Source organism: Ranitomeya imitator, chromosome 5, assembly GCF_032444005.1.
Source record: "Ranitomeya imitator isolate aRanImi1 chromosome 5, aRanImi1.pri, whole genome shotgun sequence".
NCBI lineage: Eukaryota > Metazoa > Chordata > Amphibia > Anura > Dendrobatidae > Ranitomeya > Ranitomeya imitator.
The window spans coordinates 81,200,620-81,219,764 of record NC_091286.1 but is presented as its reverse complement, the minus strand read 5'-3'; the positions used below and the strand labels follow the sequence as shown (position 1 = coordinate 81,219,764).

The 19,145-nt window shown below is 45.8% G+C and overlaps 1 protein-coding gene across 1 annotated transcript in view; it reads left to right on the top strand.

Annotated features, from left to right (window-relative positions):
- Positions 1 to 203: 203 nt before the first annotated feature.
- EML6 (EMAP like 6) overlaps positions 204 to 19,145 on the top strand; it is a 178,409-nt gene continuing 159,467 nt past the window's right edge. The window contains exon 1 of the mRNA XM_069768872.1: positions 204 to 1,096. Coding sequence (XP_069624973.1) covers positions 900 to 1,096 — 197 coding nt within the window. The 5' untranslated portion in view covers positions 204 to 899. The remainder of the gene's footprint in view (positions 1,097 to 19,145) is intronic.

Here is a 19,145-nt window from a genome sequence, read left to right as displayed (position 1 = left end):
GTGTTTGCATTTGCAACGGCAAAAATATAGAAACGGAGAGGATTAGGCCGCAAAGCACCTTGGGAATCTGAGTATCTTCTCCCTCATTACACGATGTAAACACCTGAGCGTTCCACAGCTGATCACTACAGTTCCCAGAATCCCTTTCGGAACAGTCGGTACTGGTACTTCCAGATTTACAAGTGAGCAGCTGGCTCCCGCCCGCTTGGCGTCGCGGTTTCCATGCAATGTCTCACCCTGGTTACTACGAGCGGCCGCATTCTAGAACCTGAGTTACGCTAGTGTTTTAGCGTAACTAGCGGTAGGATACGAGGGCTTACGGCACGGTGCCTCCGCCTACTGTCTGTGATTGAGGAGAGTGTATTATTTCCCCCCCAGTGGTTCCTACGAGGCTGATTGGCCGTGCGGTGCCTGTCAGGAGCACTGATGCTGCTCAGCGTTACCTTGCTGTCCCCACTTCCTGCGTGCAGCTGATGCACAGCCATAGCCCCCCGCTGTCCGGCCGGGATTGATCGCTGGAGATGCTGCAATGAGGGCTGAGCGCTGCTGCAGGCGGGAGCCCCCTCCCCGCACAGCCGGCACCCGCGCGCTCCCCCCTGCAGCCCACCTGTTCGTGGCATAAACTTCCAGCCCCTGTCCGCAGCACAGCGCCGAGAGCGCAGGGCATCCGCCGGGCACAGGACACATCTGCAGCATGATGGCTCCCGCGGGTGCCGCCGTCCTCGGGCAGCTCGGGGATTATGGTGGCACTGGGCTGCGCTGTCATTAGCTCTCCTCTGCCGGCCATCAGGTGCTGACAGCAGCACAGGCTTCCCCTGTGGAGGAGGAGCAGAGGACACCCTGCCAGGAGAAGACCTTGTGCCACCCCTGTCCGCACACAGCAGTGCCCTCCTTATATCATGGCGGACAGGACTGCTCCTGGGTGCCAGCTGCGCCTGGAGTGGGTCTATGGCTACAGGGGGCACCAGTGCCGCAACAACCTGTACTACACAGCTGGCAAGGAAGTGGTCTACTTCGTGGCCGGGGTAGGGGTGGTCTACAACACCCGGGAGCACAGCCAGAAATTCTTCCTTGGACACAACGATGATATTATCAGGTAAGCAGCTGGCACCCTGCCATGGTGATGGGCGAGAAACCTGCGCGTGTGGTGGGTATCACTGGTACGTACCTGTGCATGTGGTGGGCATCACTGGTACCCTGTACGTGTGGTGGGTATCACTGGTACCCTGTGCATGTGGTGGGCATCACTGGTACCCTGTACGTGTGGTGGGCATCACTGGTACCCTGTGCATGTGGTGGGTATCACTGGTACCCTGTGCGTGTGGTGGGCATCACTGGTACCCTGTGCATGTGGTGGGCATCACTGGTATCCTGTGCTTGTGGTGGGCGTCACTGGTACCCTGTGCATGTGGTGGGCATCACTGGTATCTTGTGCATGTGGTGGGCATCACTGGTACCCTGTACGTGTGGTGGGTATCACTGGTACCCTGTGCATGTGGTGGGCATCACTGGTACCCTGTACGTGTGGTGGGCATCACTGGTATCCTGTGCTTGTGGTGGGCATCACTGGTACCCTGTACGTGTGGTGGGCATCACTGGTATCCTGTGCTTGTGGTGGGCATCACTGGTACCCTGCGCTTGTGGTGAGCATCACTGGTACCCTGCACGTGTCGTGGGCATCACTGGTATCCTGTGCTTGTGGTGGGCATCACTGGTACCCTGCCATAGTGATGGGCATGAAGCCTTCCCTTTTGGTGGGCCTTACTGGTACCCTGCCACAGTGATGGGCATGAAGCCTTCCCTTGTCGTGGGCATCACTGGTACCCTGCCATAGTGATGGGCATGAAGCCTGCTCTTGTGGTGGCCATCACTAGTACCCTGCCATTGTGATGGGCATGAAGCCTGCTCTTGTGGTGGCCATCACTGGTACCCTGCTATAGTGATGGGCATGAAGCCTGCTCTTGCGGTGGCCATCACTGGTACCCTGCCATAGTGATGTGCATGAAGCCTGCCCTTGTGGTGGGCATTACTGGTACCCTGCCACAGTGATGGGCATGAAGCCTGCTCTTGTGGTGGCCATCACTGGTACCCTGCCATTGTGATGGGCATGAAGCCTTCCCTTGTGGTGGGCAATACTGGTACCCTGCACGTGTGGTGGGCATCACTGGTACCCTGCGCGTGTGGTGGGTATCACTGGTACCCTACGCGTGTGGTGGGCATCACTAGTAGTCTGCGCTTGTGGTGGGCATCACTGGTACCCTGCCATAATGATGGGCATGAAGCCTGCCCTTGTGGTGGGCATCACTGGTATCCTGTGCTTGTGGTGGGCATCACTCGTACCCTACCATAGTGATGGGCATAAAGCCTTCCCTTGTGGTGGGCATCACTGGTACCCTGCCATAGTGATGGGCATGAAGCCTTCCCTTGTGGTGGGCATCACTGGTACCTTGCCATAGTGATGGGCATGAAGCCTGCCCTTGTGGTGGCCATCATTGGTACCCTGCCATAGTGATGGGCATGAAACCTGCCCTTGTGGTGGGCATCACTGGTACCCTGCCATAGTGATGGGCATAAAGTCTTCCCTTGTGGTGGGCATCACTGGTACCCTGCCATAGTGATGGGCATGAAACCTGCCCTTGTTGTGGCCATCACTGGTACCCTGCCATAGTGATGGGCATGAAACCTGCCCTTGTTGTGGCCATCATTGGTACCCTGCCATAGTGATGGGCATGAAGCCTGCCCTTGTGGTGGCCATCACTGGTACCCTGCCATAGCGATGGGCATAAAGTCTTCCCTTGTGGTGGGCATCACTGGTACCCTGCCATAGTGATGGGCATGAAACCTGCCCTTGTGGTGGGCATCACTGGTACCCTGCCATAGTGATGGGCATGAAACCTGCCCTTGTTGTGGCCATCACTGGTACCCTGCCATAGTGATGGACATGAAGCCTGCCCTTGTGATGGCCATCACTGGTACCTAGTGCAGGGATGCTGCTGATTACATGCCCGTCACACCCATGCTGTGCTCCGTCATCAGGAAGGGGGGCTCTTCTGAATGTGGATTATTTGACCAAGCAGCAGATGCCACCGGTACAATGTCACAACTTAGTGCCACTTCTGCTTCTTGGTGCCAGGCCATCAGCTTCATAATGGCTTTATTTATTCAGACGTCTGTGGTTACAGGTGACAACGGGTCGCACAGACCCAGCATGACCACTGTATATATATATCTGAGTCACCAGATAATAATGTACCATATCTACAGAAAAAAAGACATGGGCGGAACATCCAGATCTTATGCATCGATCTATCGTGGCTAATCAAAAACTGAGCACGAGGCTCTAAGTTAACACTATGAAGCCCACTGCCACGTCACGGCGATCCATGTGCCTTGCAGCAGGGTGCTGTGGAGCACCTGGGCCGCTCCCCTTGCTGGTATGGTGTTGCGGCAGCGGTGGTCGCCATGTGATGACACGCCCAACAAGTTATGTTCCCACTAAGAAGGTCACCGTGACGTGGCAGTCGGCTTCATACATTCTGATCAGCATGTTAAACAAAAACCTTGTGATTCAGTTTGGTAAATTTTTATTTAGTCACAATAAATCAGTGTGTGAGATTTAAATGTCTTTTTGACTATTGAATGTGGAATTTCTACTATTTACTTCAATAGGAGCCTTTAAGATACATAAAAGAAGTTTTACTAGAGAATTGTGTTATTTTTCTTTAGAGAAATAGACCTTACATCTACTTGGCTGCCGTTATCTAGATGTATTTTTGGTTTTTATCTGTGAGACAGTCCATGCCTGTGTGTGGGGACCTCCCACTCTCTCCCAATAGATCATATTTTGGGAGATAAGCAGCAGCAGTTCAAATTTAAAGGAAATCTGTCAAAAGACTTCAAAATGCACGCAGCACACATTATTAAATCAATTGCTTAGACTTGATGAGGCTGGCATACTTATTTTAAAAATTAATGTCAGATTGTCTGTATAATCTAGTCAATTCCAGTCAATGGGTCCATGAAAAAAATCGGACTGCAGTTAGATTACATCTGAGTGCAGTCTGTTTGTCACGGACACACTGCATGGAGGAGGTTTAGAAACTCTTTTTTTTTCTCTCCACCTCCAAGAGAATCAGATCACACTCTGATTGAAGTTTGATTAGCATAATCGGACCGATTTTCTCACATGGATAAAAAACAGTTGCCTGCATCTAAGTCATACCGGACAACCTTTTTTAAGTACCGTAGTTCTTTTCTATTGCGCATTCCTTCTGTCCCAAAACTGTATAAAATCTTCAGTGACTTTTCCCACAATTTTTTTTGTGGGTTATACACATTGCAAAGGAAGTGAGCAGCAAGTGTCAAAAACAGAAAACAGCACTGGTCGTTATGTTTTTACATAGGACAGCTAATTGAGTGAAAATGCTCTCGGGAGATTTATGAAGGCACTGCTAATCTATTAGACCAAGTAAGAAGATATTCTACTAATCATTGTATACATGTGGGCATGTTCTCTTTAAATAATATTTATTTTCTTCAATTGCATAACCATTTAGCATAGAAAAATATAATAATAAAATACATTCGGTAGTGTCTACCTCTATAGTACAAAAATACAATACATATAGACTGAACAACCCAAACCCTCTCCTCTTTTACTGGAGGAGAAAAGGGGAGAAAATCCCAAAAACATATTAAACGTTCTTGAAATCAAGGATTCCAGATCTGCACCTACAGATGAATCGTAGGATAACATACACCGACTTCCCAAGTAAGATCTGACGGCAGTCATGTCTAACCCACACAGTTATAGAACGGGAATTATTACTAAGAGGCGTAATATACATTTCCTAAAGTAAAATAATAATTTAAACACAGCCAATCTAATATATTTCTCTATAGACAATAGCCGTATCTCTAAATCCTGTAGACATTGTTGGTCCAGTTCCCGCACCCACTCCAATATGTCCAATATGTACAGGAAATACATTGATGCGTATAATATCTTCTTACCATTGAGCTTTTTTTACTCAATTACCTGTGGATTGTACACTGGTCTCAATTTATTAGTGTCTGGCTTAATAACATTATATTTTTTTTTATAAGCGGTTATTTATATTCTGGACCATATTTATCTTTCAGATCACCTGCAATATATTTTATATTATCTTTAATGACAGTGAGTTTGGAGTGATTTTTTTGCCCTTTTATAAATATACTGTATATATATATATATATATATATATATATATATATATATATATATTGCATGTATTGTTTCTGTAAGTGATCACTAGGGACCTATACGTTTGTTAATTCTATATAATAATAATAATCTTTATATAGCGCCAACATATTCCGCAGCGCTCTACAATTCAACAGTTCATAACAACAGTCATAACAGAGTTAAAGGGAACCTGTCACCCCGAAAATCGCGGGTGAGGTAAGCCCACAGGCATCAGCGGCTTATCTACAGCATTCTGTAATGCTGTAGATGAGCCCCCGATGTTACTTGAAAGAGGAGAAAAAGAGGTTATATTATACTCACCCAGGGGCGGTCCCGCTGCTGGTCAGGTCAGATGGGCGTCTCTGGTCCGCTGCGGCGCCTCCCATCTTCATTCCAAGACGTCCTCTTCTGATCTTCAGCCACGGCTCCGGCGCAGGCGTACTTGGCTCTGCCCTGTTGAGGGCAGACAAAGTACTGCAGTGCGCAGGTGCTGGGCCTCTCTGACCTTTCCGGCGCCTGCGCACTGCAGTACTATCCTCTGCCCTCAACAGGGCAGGCAAAGTACGCCTGCGCCGAAGCTGTGGCTGAAGATCAGAAGAGGACGTCTTGGAATGAAGATGGGAGGCGCCGGAGCGGACCAGAGACGCCCATCTGACCTGACCAGCAGCGGGACCGCCCCTGGGTGAGTATAATATAACCTCTTTTTCTCCTCTTTCAGGATACATCGGGGGCTTATCTACAGCATTACAGAATGCTGTAGATAAGCCCCTGATGCCGGTGGGCTTACCTCACCCGCGATTTTCGGGGTGACAGGTTCCCTTTAACGATAATACAGTAATTAATGCAAAGATATATGACTTCTTATTATTTTGTGCACTCGCTGTGATGAGCTGTTGGATCTAAGAGCCCATCTTTCTATCATTTTCACTATATGTTTTTGATGTGGTATATTTAATGCTAATAAAATACACATTTATGACACACTCTAGTGGCTTTGGTATCTCCTTTATGAATTGAGTTCACATGTTGTAATTAAAGAGGAAGTTTCACTGGATTTTTTTTTTAAAAACTGAGTACCTCTTCCATTTGTATCTGCTCCTCTGAATCTGGAACGGTTTTTCTTTTTCTTCTACGCCTCTTTGTCCCATAATTATGCCCCCAGTAATAATTGTGCAGAACTCCTCTGTGGGCGTGGCCATGCTTTGATTGGTCAGCATCGCAGGAGAAGAATCCGACACCTAGAGGTAAAGTTCTGTGGAGTACGCTCAGTTGTTTGAAAAGAAAATTTACATCATGTTACTAGGGGCATAAGGAGGAGCAGAAAACAAAAATACAATCCTTTCCAGAATCAGTAGAGCCATGGCAATTAGAAAAGGTACTGAGTTTAATAAAAAAAAAATTCAGTGATAAGTCCTCTTTAAGACACATTTATTGCAGCGATTTGTGGAATAAAACTTTCCAATCTCAAAACAGCGGTGAATTACAGGGTTCATAAGTAAAGACTATAGCGCAGCCAGTCTATGCGGTAGATTGATCACAAGACAGTTAAAAAAAACACATCAGAAATTGACAAAGTGAAATGCACCAGTGTTTTGTATCAAGTTGCACAAAAAATTAGAGTTCGTGGCTCTTACCAAATTTATCATGCGCTTTTAACAAATAAAAAGAAAACTATTGGAATTCTGGCAACTAATTCCAGCTGTTGGGCTCGTGCTAGTTAAAGTTCAAATTCAGAATTCAACTGAATTATTATTCATGCTGGATATATTCCCATATTCAGATATTGCTTAAATCTGAATTGTAAAACTAATTTTTCTAAAACTAAAGTGTGTGAAGAGTGCAGTATTGAAAATTCTGTGAAAAAAAATATCCTATTATTCTTGTTATCCTGAAATTCACAGGGTTGTCACACAATAGAAAAATACATTTTTATGTGTGAAACTTAATGTGCATCTGTCGTTTAAGGGTAACATTTTAGAATAATCCGTATTGTGTGTATAAAGTTTTCCTGTACCTGGATCAAAAGTTTGCATTGTTTCTTCTCCTCCACCTCCCCCCTACATATAAAGCTTTAGGCTGGTTATGCACATCAGATAGCTGTTAGCCAAATAACTGTTCAGCCCACAGCTATATCTTCCGACTCTCCCACACATAGGAACATTCTCTACGAGAGAGCCGCTAATTCCTCTGGCAGCAGCCCAAATCTTTGCCCAGCCAAAGGATCGGCCACTGAAATTCAACAGGGCGCATCCTTCTCTCCACTAATTATAGTGTGATTGTCTGGAGCCCCCATATACATTAAATGGTTAGCCAACTTTTATGTAATATACAGTAGCACGTAAAACCATTGGGCACCCCATGTCAAAATTAGTGTTATTGTGAACAGTTAATTGAAGATGAAATTATCTCTAAAAGGGCTAAAGTTAAAGATGACACATTTCCTTTGTATATATATTTTCATCTTTTACTTTTTATAAATTACTAAAAGGAAAATGGGCTGATGCAAAGGTTTGGGCGCTCTGCATGGTTAGTACATAGTAGCACGCCCTTTTGAAAGTATTAAAGCTTGTAAACGCTTTTTGTAGCCAGCCAAGAGTCTTTCAATTATTGTTTGAGAGATTTTCATCCATTCTTACTTGGAAAATGTTTCCAGTTCTGTGAGGTTCCTAGGTTGTCTTGCATGTACTGCTATTTTGACGTTTAACCACAGATTTTCAATGATGTTCAGATCAGGGGACTGTGAGGGCCATTGTAAAACCTTCATCTTGTGCCTTTTGAGGTAGTCTATTGTGGATTTTGACATGTGTTTAGGATCATTATCCATTTGTAGAAGCCAACATGTTTTCAACTTCAGCTTTTTACAGATGATGTTATGTTTGCATCAAGAATTTGTTGAAATTTCATTGAATCCATTCTTCCCTCTACCCATTAAATGTTTCCCGTGCCATTGGCTGCAACACAACCCCAAAGCATGATTGAGCTACCCCCATGCTTAATGGTTGGCATGATGTTCATAGAATCATAGAATGTTAGAGGTGGATGGGACCTCCAGTGTAATCATGTCCAACCCCCTGCTCAATGCAGGATTCACTAAACCATCTCAGACAGATGTCTGTCCAGCCTCTGTTTGGGGGAATTAAACCTGCGAAATTTACACCAGTATTGCAGTATATAGTATAAATCACAGCCTCCTATGGAGACTATGTTTATAAAAATGTTGAACAACACTGGAGCCAGGACAGAGCCTTGTGGTACCCCACTTGAAACACTCTTCCAATTGGATGTGCAACCATTTATTACTACTCTTTGAGTACGGTCACTGAGCCAGTTATGAATCCACCTAACCATTGTCATGCTTGCGCCCAGACTGGTTGGCGCGGGCGTGCGGGGATGTGGCTCCACTGTGCCACAGACCAGACTACCCTGGAAGGGGCATAACTAAGTAGCTTCCTTGGTATTCGCTGGAGCCTCTGATGGTGAGGTCCGGCTTGTGCGGCAGGAAGCTACCAGGTACCACTCCAGGGTGGTGTCTGGCTGTGGCTGCTGATCCCACCGGGGGAAACGAAACATCGGCTGGCACTCTGGCAGACAGGCTGGCATGGCTGGGACACAGGCAGGTGGACGGGTACAACAGAGACACTGGCAGGCAGGCGGGCACGGCTGGCTCTCTGGTAGGCAGGCAGGTACGGCTGGCGCTCTGGCAGGACAGGCGGACAAGGCTGTTGCACTGGAAGGACCGGTATGCAGGCAGGTATGTAAAACAGCTAAGAACCTGTTCAGACAGGAGGGTGTTTGAGAAATCTTTGATGGCACCGTGAAGATCAGTTCACGTTACCTTGGCTTTCTTAGAGAATACAGGTGCAAAATAGGAATTTAAAAGTTCGGCCTACTCAACATAATTTTTGCCCACTTCACCCTTTTCATCCTGTAAAAATCCTATAGCATCTTTGAATTTTCTTTTTCTTTTGACATACCCCCAAAATCCTTTTTTATTGCTTTTGGTCTCCCTTGCAAGCCTCACTTCATTACTGGCTTTAGCTCTTCTAACGCTTGCCCTACATTCCTTGCAAACAGCATTATATTCTTCTTTAGATATGCCCCCTCTTTCCATTTAATATAAATTTATTTTTTCTTTTTAACAAGTGTTTAAATTCTGTGTTCATCCATCCTGGTCTCTTTAAATGCTTTAAATTCTTCCTTTTCGAGATTGTTACTGAATGTGCAGTTCTTTTTCTGAAATTCTGTGCCTTTTGTTCTCCACACATATCTTTCATCATTGAGGCCAAAGAGTTCTATTTTATCCTCATTGGTCCACAGGACTTGTTTCCAAAATGCATCAGACTTGTTTAGATGTTCTTCTGCATACTTCTGATGCACAAGTTTATGGTGAGGGCACAGGAGAGGTTTTCTGCTGATGACTCTTCCATGAAGACCATATTAGTGGCGGTGTATCTGAACAGTAGACCAATGTACCACAAATCCAAAGTCTGCTAAATCTTTCTGAAGGTCTCTTGAAGACAAGCGGAGGGCTCTGATTTATCTCTCTAGCATTCCTATGAGCAGTTCTCACTGAAATTTTGCTTTGTCTTCCAGACCTTATCTTGACCTCCACTGTTCATGTTAACTGCTATTTCTTCATTACATTTCGAACTGATGAAAAGGCAGCTTGAAAACGCTTTGCTATCTTCTTATAACCTTCTCCTGCTTTGCGGTCCTCCACAATTTTTATTTTACGGAGTATTAGGCAGCTGCATAGAAGAACCCAATAGCTGCTGTTTCTGGCACAAGGTTAGAGGAGACTGGGTTTTAATAAAGCTGGGAAATTAGCATCTTGGCCTTTCCTAACAATGATAGTGAACAAGCTGTAACCCTAACAGGCTAATTAAGATGTGAAACTTTGGACAAAGTTACCTGATCACACAAATCTCCAAGGGTGCCCAAACTTTTGCATCTGTCCATTTTCCTTTTTGTAATTTATAATATATACTAGCTGAAGAGCCCGGCGTTGCCCAGGCATAGTAACTAACTGTGGTTTGGTTAGCTGTAAAAAATTATGATTATCCTCCATCCCATAGTCCCATACCCATATACCATCATACATATCCTCCATCCTATAGTCCCGTGCCCATATACCCATCATACATAACCTCCATCCCATAGTCCCGTGCCCATATACCCATCATACATAACCTCCATCCCATAGTCCCGTGCCCATATACCCATCATACCCATCCTCCATCCCATAGTCCTGTGACCATATACCCATCATACATAACCTCCATCCCATAGTCCCGTGCCCATATACCCATCCTCCATCCCATAGTCCTATGCCCATATACCCGTCATAGATATCATCCATCCCCATAGTCCCATGCCCATATACACATCACACATCGTCCATCCCATAGTTCCGTGCCCATATACTCATTATGACATCATCTTCCAACACTTTTCCTTTCACCTTTTCCCCATTATGTAGATAGGGGCAAAATTGTTTGGTGAATTAGGATGCACGGGGCTAAAATTTCGCCTCACAACATAACCTATGACGCTGTTGGGGTCCAGACGTGTGACTGTGCAAAATTTTGTGGCTGTAGCTGCGACGGTGCAGATGCCAATCCCGAACATACACACACACACACACACATTCAGCTTTATATAATACTAGATTGTGGCCCGATTCTAACGCATCAGGTATTCTACAATATGCATGTCCACGTAGTATATTGCACAGCCCACATAGTATATAGCCCAGCCACGTAGTATATTGCCCAGCCATGTAGTATATTGCCCAGTCATGTAGTATATTGCCCAGTCACGTGCTATATTGCCCAGCCGCGTACTATATTGCCCAGCTGCGTAGTATATTGCCCAGCCGCGTAGTATATTGCCCAGCCGCGTAGTATATTGCCCAGTCGCGTAGTATATTGCCCAGCCGCGTAGTATATTGCCCAGCCGCGTAGTATATTGCCCAGCCGCGTAGTATATTGCCCAGTCACGTAGTATATTGCCCAGTCACGTAGTATATTGCCCAGTCACGTAATATATTGCCCAGCCACGTAGTATATTGCCCAGCCACGTATGTAACAGGTTAAAAAAGACTTAAAATAAAATATAAACATATACTCACCTTCCGAAGGCCCCTTGTAGTCCTGGCGACTGAGTGCGGTGCACGCGGCAGCTTCCGGTCCCAGGGTTGGTATGAGCGCAGGACCTGTGATGACGTCGCGGTCACATGACCGTGACATCATGGAAGGTCCTTCTCGCATAGCATCCTTGGCACCGGAGCCTGCCGCTTGCACTGCCGAGGACAGAACGCACGTGTGAGAATAACGTTTTTTTTAATTATTATTATTTGTAACATTAGATATTTTTACTATTGATGCTGCATATGTATCATCAATAGTAATAATAATAATAATAATTTTTATTTATATAGCGCCAACAAATTCCGCAGCACTTTACAATTAAGCGGGGACATGTACAGACAATAAATTCAGTACAAGTTAAGACAATTTAAACAGTGACATTTGGGGTGAGGTCCCTGCTCGCAAGCTTACAATCTACAAGGAAATGGGGGGACACAATAGATGAAAAGTGCTTGTTATTTCAGGTCTGGCAATTATAATAAATAGGGATTTTCATATAAAGCTGCATGATCCGGTCATCAGCCCGTGTGTTTAAGTGCAATAGTCAAGTATCAAGTGCAGTTATCATGTGCATGGAGGGTGTGGAGACAGATGAATAGTAGGGTGCAGATTCACATGCAGATAATATTTGTAAGGAGGGAACAGGACAAAGTTAGTTTACTGAGTAGTTGATTTGGTAGGCTTGTTTGAAGAGATGGGTTTTTAAAGCGCGCTTGAATAGGTCGGGGCTAGGTATCAGTCTGTTGTGAATTCTGCTCTTGGGCTCCCTCCGGTGGTTATGAGTGGTAGTGCTGCTGTCTTTGGATCGCAGCATTTATCAGGTGTGTCCACTTAATTGCTATTTGGACTGGGCTATTTAGTCTTGCTTGATCCTTTAGTCTGTGCCAGTTGTCCATTGTTTTTGGAGGATTCACATCCATACCTGGTCTCTCCTGTTTTGCTGTTCATTTCAACAAAGATAAGTTCTGGCTTTGTTTTTGTTGTCCACCTGCTGTGGACCTTATAGTTCTGTGCATTTTCATGTTTTGTCTTGTCCAGCTTTGTCTGTGAAGGATTGTTTTGCAGCCTAGCTGTGTCTCTGGAGATGCAGATATACCCTCCATGTCTTTAGTCAGATGTGGAGATTTGTATTTTCTGTGGTGGATATTTTCTAGTGTTTTGATACTGACCGCATAGTACTCTGTCCTATTCTTTCTTTTTAGCTAGAATGGCCTCCTATGCTAAATCCTGATTTCAAGTCTGTGTATGTTATTTCCCTCTCCTCTCACAGTCAATATTTGTGGGGGGCTGTCTATCCTTTGGGGATTTTCTCTGAGGCAAGATAGTTTCCCGTTTCTGTCTTTAGGGGAAGTTAGTTCTTAGGCTGTGTCGAGGGGTCTAGGGAGTGTTAGGTACTCCCCTCGGCTACTTCTAGTTGCGGTGCTAAGTTCAGGGTTTGCGGTCAGTACAGGTACCACCTTCTCCAGAGTACGTCTCATGCTGCTCCTAGGCCACCAGATCATAACAGTACAACTGGCCAACAATGAGTTAATTGCATCTCAGAAGAAGGGAGGAAAGGTTTTGAGCCATTTTTTTCCCTTAGCCTGTTTTGTCTTTTCCTCCCTCTTAATCTCTGGATGGCTACGGAACCTAGTAATAACATGAATGTTCAGGAGTTAGTTTCTCGGGTGGATCAGCTTGCTGCTAGGGTACAGGGTATTTCAGATGATATAATTCAGACTCCTGCCTTAGAACCTAAGATTCCCACTCCTGATTTATTTTTTGGTGACAGATCCAAATTTTTGAGTTTCAAAAATAACTGTAAACTGTTTTTTTGCATTGAGACCCCGTTCCTCTGGTGATCCCATTCAGCAGGTTAAAATCATCATATCCCTGCTGCGTGGTGACCCACAGGATTGGGCATTTTCCCTGGAATCTGGCAATCCTGCTTTGCTTAATGTTGATTCTTTCTTTCAAGCATTGGGGTTATTGTATGATGAGCCTAATTTTGTGGATCAAGCTGAGAAGATCTTGTTGGCCCTGTGTCAGGGTCAAGAAGCGGCAGAATCGTATTGCCAGAAATTTAGAAAATGGTCTGTACTGACTAAATGGAATGAGGATGCCTTTTCAGAAAGGGTCTTTCTGAATCCGTTAAAGATGTTATGGTGGGGTTCCCCACGCCTGCTGGTCTGAGTGATTCTATGTCTCTGGCCATTCAGATTGATCGGCGCTTGCACGAGCGCAGAGTTGTGCACACTGTGGCGTTGTCCTCCGAGCGGAGCCCTGAGCCTATGCAGTGTGATAAGATTTTGTCTAGAGCTGAACGACAAGGAGTCAGGCGTCAGAATAGGTTGTGTTTTTACTGCGGCGATTCTGCTCATGTTATTTCTGATTGCCCTAAGCGTACAAAGAGAATCGCTAGTTCTGTTACCATCAGTACTGTACAACCTAAATTTCTGTTATCTGTGACCTTGATCTGCTCATTATCGTCATTTTCTGTCATGGCATTTGTGGATTCAGGCGCCGCTCTGAACTTAATGGACTTAGAATTTGCCAGACGTTGTGGTTTCCCCTTGCAGCCTTTGCAGAACCCTATTCCTTTAAGGGGGATTGATGCTACACCGTTGGCTATAAATAAACCTCAGTTTTGGACACAGCTGACCATGCGCATGGCGCCAGCCCATCAGGAAGATTGTCGTTTTCTGGTGTTGCGTAATTTGCATGATGATATTGTGCTGGGTTTTCCATGGTTACAGCTACATAATCCGGTGTTAGATTGGAAATCTATGTCTGTGATTAGTTGGGGTTGTCAGGGGGTTCATGGTCACGTTCCTTTTATATCAATTTCCTCTTCCCCCTCTTCTGAAATTCCTGAGTTTTTGTCAGATTTCCAGGATGTATTCGATGAGCCCAAATCCAGTTCCCTTCCACCGCATAGGGACTGTGATTGTGCTATTGACTTGATTCCAGGTTGTAAATTCCCTAAGGGCCGACTTTTCAACCTGTCTGTGCCAGAACATGCCGCCATGCGGAGCTATATTAAGGAGTCTTTGGAGAAGGGGCATATTCGGCCATCTTCTTCACCATTGGGAGCAGGTTTTTTTTTTGTTGCTAAGAAGGATGGCTCCTTGAGACCCTGTTTTGATTATTGCCTCTTGAATAAGATCACGGTCAAATTTCAATATCCTTTGCCTTTGCTTACTGATTTGTTTGCTAGGATTAAGGGGGCTAGCTGGTTTACTAAGATTGACCTTCGAGGGGCATATAATCTTATTCGTATTAAGCAGGGTGACGAATGGAAAACTGCATTTAATACACCCGAAGGCCATTTTGAATACCTTGTGATGCCATTCGGACTCTCTAATGCCCCATCTGTGTTCCAATCCTTCATGCGTGATATCTTTCGGCGTTATCTTGATAAATTCATGGTTGTATATTTGGATGATATTTTGATTTTTTCCGATGATTGGGAGTCTCATGTGAAACAGGTCAGGATGGTATTTCAGATCCTCCGTAATAATGCTTTATTTGTGAAGGGATCGAAGTGCCTCTTTGGAGTGCAGAAGGTTCCTTTTTTGGGCTTCATTTTTTCTCCCTCATCTATAGAAATGGATCCGGTTAAGTTTCAGGCCATTCATGATTGGATTCAGGCCACCTCTGTGAAGAGCCTTCAGAAATTCTTGGGCTTTGCTAATTTTTATCGTCGTTTCATTGCCAACTTCTCCAGTGTGGTTAAACCTCTGACCGATTTGACGAAGAAAGGCGCTGATGTGACAAATTGTTCCTCTGCGGCTGTTTCTGCCTTTCAGGAGCTTAAACGCCGATTTACTTCTGCCCCTGTGTTGCGTCAGCCGGATGTTTCTCTTCCATTCCAGGTTGAGGTTGACACGTCTGAAATTGGGGCAGGGGCCGTTTTGTCTCAGAGGGATCCTGTTGTTTCCTTGATGAAACCGTGTGCCTTCTTTTCTCGGAAGTTTTCGCCTGCCTGCGGAACGCAATTATGATGTCGGCAATCGGGAGTTGTTGGCTATGAAGTGGGCATTTGAGGAGTGGCGACATTGGCTTGAGGGGGCCAAGCACCGTATTGTGGTCCTGACCGATCATAAGAATCTGATTTACCTCGAGTCTGCCAAACGGCTGAATCCTAGACAGGCTCGATGGTCCCTGTTTTTCTCCCGTTTTGATTTTGTGGTCTCGTACCTTCCTGGTACTAAGAATGTTAAGGCGGATGCCCTCTCTAGGAGTTTTTTTCCTGATTCCCCTGGGGTTCTTAAGCCGGTCGGCATTCTGAAGGAAGGGGTGATTCTTTCTGCCATCTCCCCTGATTTACGACGGGTTCATCAGGAATTTCAGGCTAATAAACCTGACCGCTGTCCAGTGGGGAAACTGTTTGTTCCTGATAGATGGACTAGTAAAGTGATTTCTGAGGTTAATTGTTCTGTGTTGGCTGGCCATCCTGGGATTTTTGGTACCAGAGATTTGGTTGGTAGGTCCTTTTGGTGGCCTTCTTTGTCGTGGGATGTGCGTTCTTTTGTGCAGTCCTGTGGGATTTGTGCGCGGGCTAAGCCTTGCTGTTCCCGCGCTAGTGGGTTGCTTCTGCCTTTGCTGGTCCCTGAAAGACCTTGGACGCATATTTCTCTGGATTTTATTTCAGATCTTCCGGTTTCCCAGAGGATGTCGGTTATCTGGGTGGTTTGTGACCGGTTTTCTAAGATGGTTCATTTGGTACCTTTGCCTAAATTGCCTTCCTCTTCTGATTTGGTTCCGTTGTTTTTTCAGCATGTGGTTCGTTTGCATGGCATTCCGGAGAATATTGTGTCCGATAGAGGTTCCCAGTTTGTTTCTAGGTTTTGGCGGGCCTTTTGTGCTAGGCTGGGCATTGATTTGTCTTTTTCTTCCGCATTTCATCCTCAGACAAATGGCCAAACCGAGTGAACTAATCAGACTTTGGAAACTTATTTGAGATGCTTTGTGTCTGCTGATCAGGATGATTGGGTGGCTTTCTTGCCATTGGCCGAGTTTGCCCTTAATAATCGGGTTAGTTCTGCTACCTTGGTTTCGCCTTTTTTTTGTAATTTTGGTTTTCATCCTCGTTTTTCTTCAGGGCAGGTTGAGCCTTCTAATTGTCCTGGTGTGGATTCTGTGGTTGACAGGCTGCAGCAAATTTGGGCTCATGTGGTGGACAATTTGGTGTTGTCTCAGGAGGAGGCTCAGCGTTTTGCTAACCGTCGTCGGTGTGTTGGTTCCCGGCTTCAGGTTGGGGATTTGGTCTGGTTGTCTTCCCGTCATGTTCCTATGAAGGTTTCTTCCCCTAAGTTCAAGCCTCGGTTTATTGGTCCTTATAGGATTTCTGAGATTATCAATCCAGTGTCTTTTCGTTTGGCCCTTCCAGCCTCTTTTTCCATCCATAATGTTTTCCATAGATCTTTGTTGCGGAAATATGTGGTGCCCGTTGTTCCCTCGGTTGATCCTCCGGCCTCGGTGTTGATTGATGGGGACTTGGAGTATGTGGTTGAGAAGATTTTGGATTCTCGTTTTTCGAGGCGGAAGCTTCAGTATCTGGTCAAATGGAAGGGTTATGGCCAGGAGGATAATTCTTGGGTTGTTGCCTCCGATGTTCATGCTGACAATTTGGTTCATGCCTTTCATTTGGCTCATCCTGATCGGCCTGGGGGCTCTGGTGAGGGTTTGGTGACCCCTCCTCAGGGGGGGGTACTGTTGTGAATTCTGCTCTTGGGCTCCCTCCGGTGGTTATGAGTGGTAGTGCTGCTGTCTTTGGATCGCAGCATTTATCAGGTGTGTCCACTTAATTGCTATTTGGACTGGGCTATTTAGTCTTGCTTGATCCTTTAGTCTGTGCCAGTTGTCCATTGTTTTTGGAGGATTCACATCCATACCTGGTCTCTCCTATTTTGTTGTTCATTTCAACAAAGACAAGTTCTGGCTTTGTTTTTGCTGTCCACCTGCTGTGGACCTTATAGTTCTGTGCATTTTCATGTTTTGTCTTGTCCAGCTTTGTCTGTGAAGGATTTTTTTGCAGCCTAGCTGTGTCTCTGGAGATGCAGATATACCCTCCATGTCTTTAGTCAGATGTGGAGATTTGTATTTTCTGTGGTGGATATTTTCTAGTGTTTTGCTACTGACCGCATAGTACTCTGTCCTATTCTTTCTTTTTAGCTAGAATGGCCTCCTATGCTAAATCCTGATTTCAAGTCTGCGTATATTATTTCCCTCTCCTCTCACAGTCAATATTTGTTGGGGGCTGTCTATACTTTGGGGATTTTCTCTGAGGCAAGATAGTTTCCCGTTTCTGTCTTTAGGGGAAGTTAGTTCTTAGGCTGTGTCGACGGGTCTGGGGAGTGTTAGGTACTCCCCACGGCTACTTCTAGTTGCGGTGCTAAGTTCAGGGTTTGCGGTCAGTACAGGTACCACCTTCTCCAGAGTACGTCTCATGCTGCTCCTAGGCCACCAGATCATAACACAGTCTGATCGTCTGGGGAAGTGCATTCCAGAGATCTGGCGCAGCACGGGAGAAGTCTTGAAGACGGAGGTGCGAGGTTCGGATTACGGGGGATGTTAGTCTTAGGTCATTTGTAGAACGGAGGGCACGTGTAGGGCGATAGACGGAGATGAGAGAGGAGATATAAGGCGGCGCACAACTGTGGAGAGCTTTGTGGGTGAGAGAGATGAGTTTATACTGGACCCTGTAGCGAATGGGTAGCCAGTGTAATGACTGGCACAAGATGGAGGCATCAGTGAAGCGGATGGACAGAAATATGACCCTGGCTGCCGCATTTAAGATGGATTGGAGAGGAGAAAGTTTGGTAAGAGGGAGACCGATCAGAAGAGAGTTGCAGTAGTCCAGACGGGAGTGAATGAGAGCGACAGTAAGAGTCTTAGCAGTTTCAAAGGTGAGAAAAGGTCGGATTCTGGAGATGTTTTTAAGATGCAGGTGACAGGAGCGAGTGAGTGATCGGATATAGGGAGTAAAGGAAAGTTCGGTGTCGAATATCACCCCAAGACAGCGGGCATGCTGCTTGGGAGTTATGGTTGAACCCTCCAGGGTAATTTCGATGTTGGGTAGAGTGAGGTTAGTAGAAGGGAGAAACACAAGTAGTTCAGTTTTGGAGAGATTTAGTTTCAGATAGAGGGAGGACATGATGTTAGAGACAGCAGACAGACAATCCTTGGTATTTTGAATTAGGGTAGGGGTGATGTCGGGGGAAGAAGTGTATAATTGGGTGTCGTCAGCATAGAGGTGGTACTGGAACCCAAATCTGCTGATTGTTTGTCCAATAGGGGCAGTGTATAGAGAGAAGAGGAGGGGGCCCAGGACTGAGCCCTGCGGAACCCCGATAGTAAGGGGACGAGGAGAGGAAGAGGAGCCGGCAAAAGATACAGTGAAGGAGCGGTCAGAGAGGCAGGAGGAGAACCAGGAGAGGGCTGTGTCCTTGAGGCATAGTAAAAAGTTGGTCACACAGGGTTAATAGCTGCGTTAATGGAGTGTGTTACACCGCGGCATAACGCGGTCCATTAACGCTGCCATTAACCCTGTGTGAGGGCTGACTGGAGGGGAGTATGGAGCGGGTACTGACTGCGGGGAGGAAGGAGCCGCCATTTTAACGCTGGACTGTGCCCGTCGCTGATTGGTCGTGGCAATGGTCGTGGGCGTTTTGCCATGACCAATCAGCGACTTGGATTTCCATGACAGACAAAGGCCGCAACCAATGAATATCCGTGACAGACAGACAGAAAGACAGACAGACGGAAGTGACCCTTAGACAATTATA